Below are 1,210 nucleotides of genomic sequence, written 5' to 3' on the forward strand. Positions count from 1 at the left end.
AGGGCAGGGGTGGCGCTGAAGCCCACCTGTGACCCCCCCCAACCTCCACAGTCCCTGGTCACAGACCTGGAGGAGGCGGAGGAGCAGCACGCCCGGGCCCTGCGCAGCCACCTGCACAACATCGACCGCCTGCTGCAGCTCCAGCGCTGCCGCCTGACGTGCCTGGAGGAGGGGTACGGTGCCCAGCTGGAGGCCCTGAAGACGGAGTTTGAGGCTGAGAGGTACGGGGAAGGACAGCAGTAGCACCCACTGGCTATCCTGTCCAGATGCTGAGCCCTTTCACGGCCCGCTCAGGACCGCTGTGGCTTCCCTCTGTCAGCAGCTCCCCCATGTTTTCCTCAGGACGACCATCCTTCAGCAGCACGAGCAAGAAAACTGCTACCTGCAGAACATGGCGCTGGCCATGGAGCAGAATTACGCCAAGAACGTCCATGAGGCCACGCTGAATTTCCAGAGCACCCGAGATGACATCAAAAACAAGGCATGGGGAGGAACCAGCAAGGAGCCTTTTAGGGCTTGCGAGCAGAGCACACGACGAGGTTTGGGTCACCCACATCCACGTCTGTCCCCAGAGCCTGCAGGAGCAGCAGTACAGCCACATGCAGCTGGGTGGGAAGGTGGAGGAGCTCTGGGAGCAGTTCCAGCAGGCCATGCAGAGCTACACAGAGGCCACGGAGCACCAGAGGATCGCTTTTGAGGTGCTGAAGCAGAAGGACAAGAAGAGCTCCAGGGAGATAGAGACACAGGCGAAGAGGCTGCAAAAGCTCCAGGTTGCGGCAGGGTACAGGGGCGGCCGTGGGAGCGGAGATGCCGCTGTCCCGCTGCTCACGTTTCACCTGTCCCCAGGACTCGGTCACAGCCACCAAGGGCCGGATCGCGACTCACCTCCGGGAGAGCAAAGAGCAGAATCGGCGTGTGCGGGAGGAGAAGGAAAGGGTCCTCAGGCAGCTCCAGGAGCTCAAGAGCAAGATGAACCAGGCCAGGGCTCAGGCCCACGGCAGCCTGGCCAGGCTCACGGCGCAGAGCGGCGCCGCCCTGAAGGCGCTGGCACGGGTGGTGGAGAAGGTGAGGCCGGCAGCCTGTGGGCAAGGGGAGCACTGGGTGGGTGCCACCACCCCCTCCCACCCTGCCCTCTCTCGTATCCCTCCCTGCTGCAGGCCCAGCGCGTCCTGCGGCTGGCCCCGCAGGGCCGCCGGCTGGGGGAGGGGGG

At 64.6% G+C, this 1,210-nt stretch overlaps 1 protein-coding gene across 1 annotated transcript; it reads left to right on the plus strand.

Annotated features, from left to right (window-relative positions):
• Positions 1–51: 51 nt before the first annotated feature.
• Positions 52–1,065, plus strand: CCDC65 (coiled-coil domain containing 65; the record flags this gene model as incomplete). The annotated part of the gene is made up of 4 exons (XM_009699621.1): positions 52–221; positions 343–481; positions 573–770; positions 847–1,065. Coding segments are annotated over 4 exons (726 nt in total), but the record flags the coding sequence as incomplete, so codon positions are not given.
• Positions 1,066–1,210: the final 145 nt, after the last annotated feature.

This window comes from Cariama cristata, unplaced genomic scaffold, assembly GCF_000690535.1.
Source record: "Cariama cristata isolate BGI_N322 unplaced genomic scaffold, ASM69053v1 scaffold21344, whole genome shotgun sequence".
NCBI classification, from domain to species: Eukaryota; Metazoa; Chordata; class Aves; order Cariamiformes; family Cariamidae; genus Cariama; species Cariama cristata.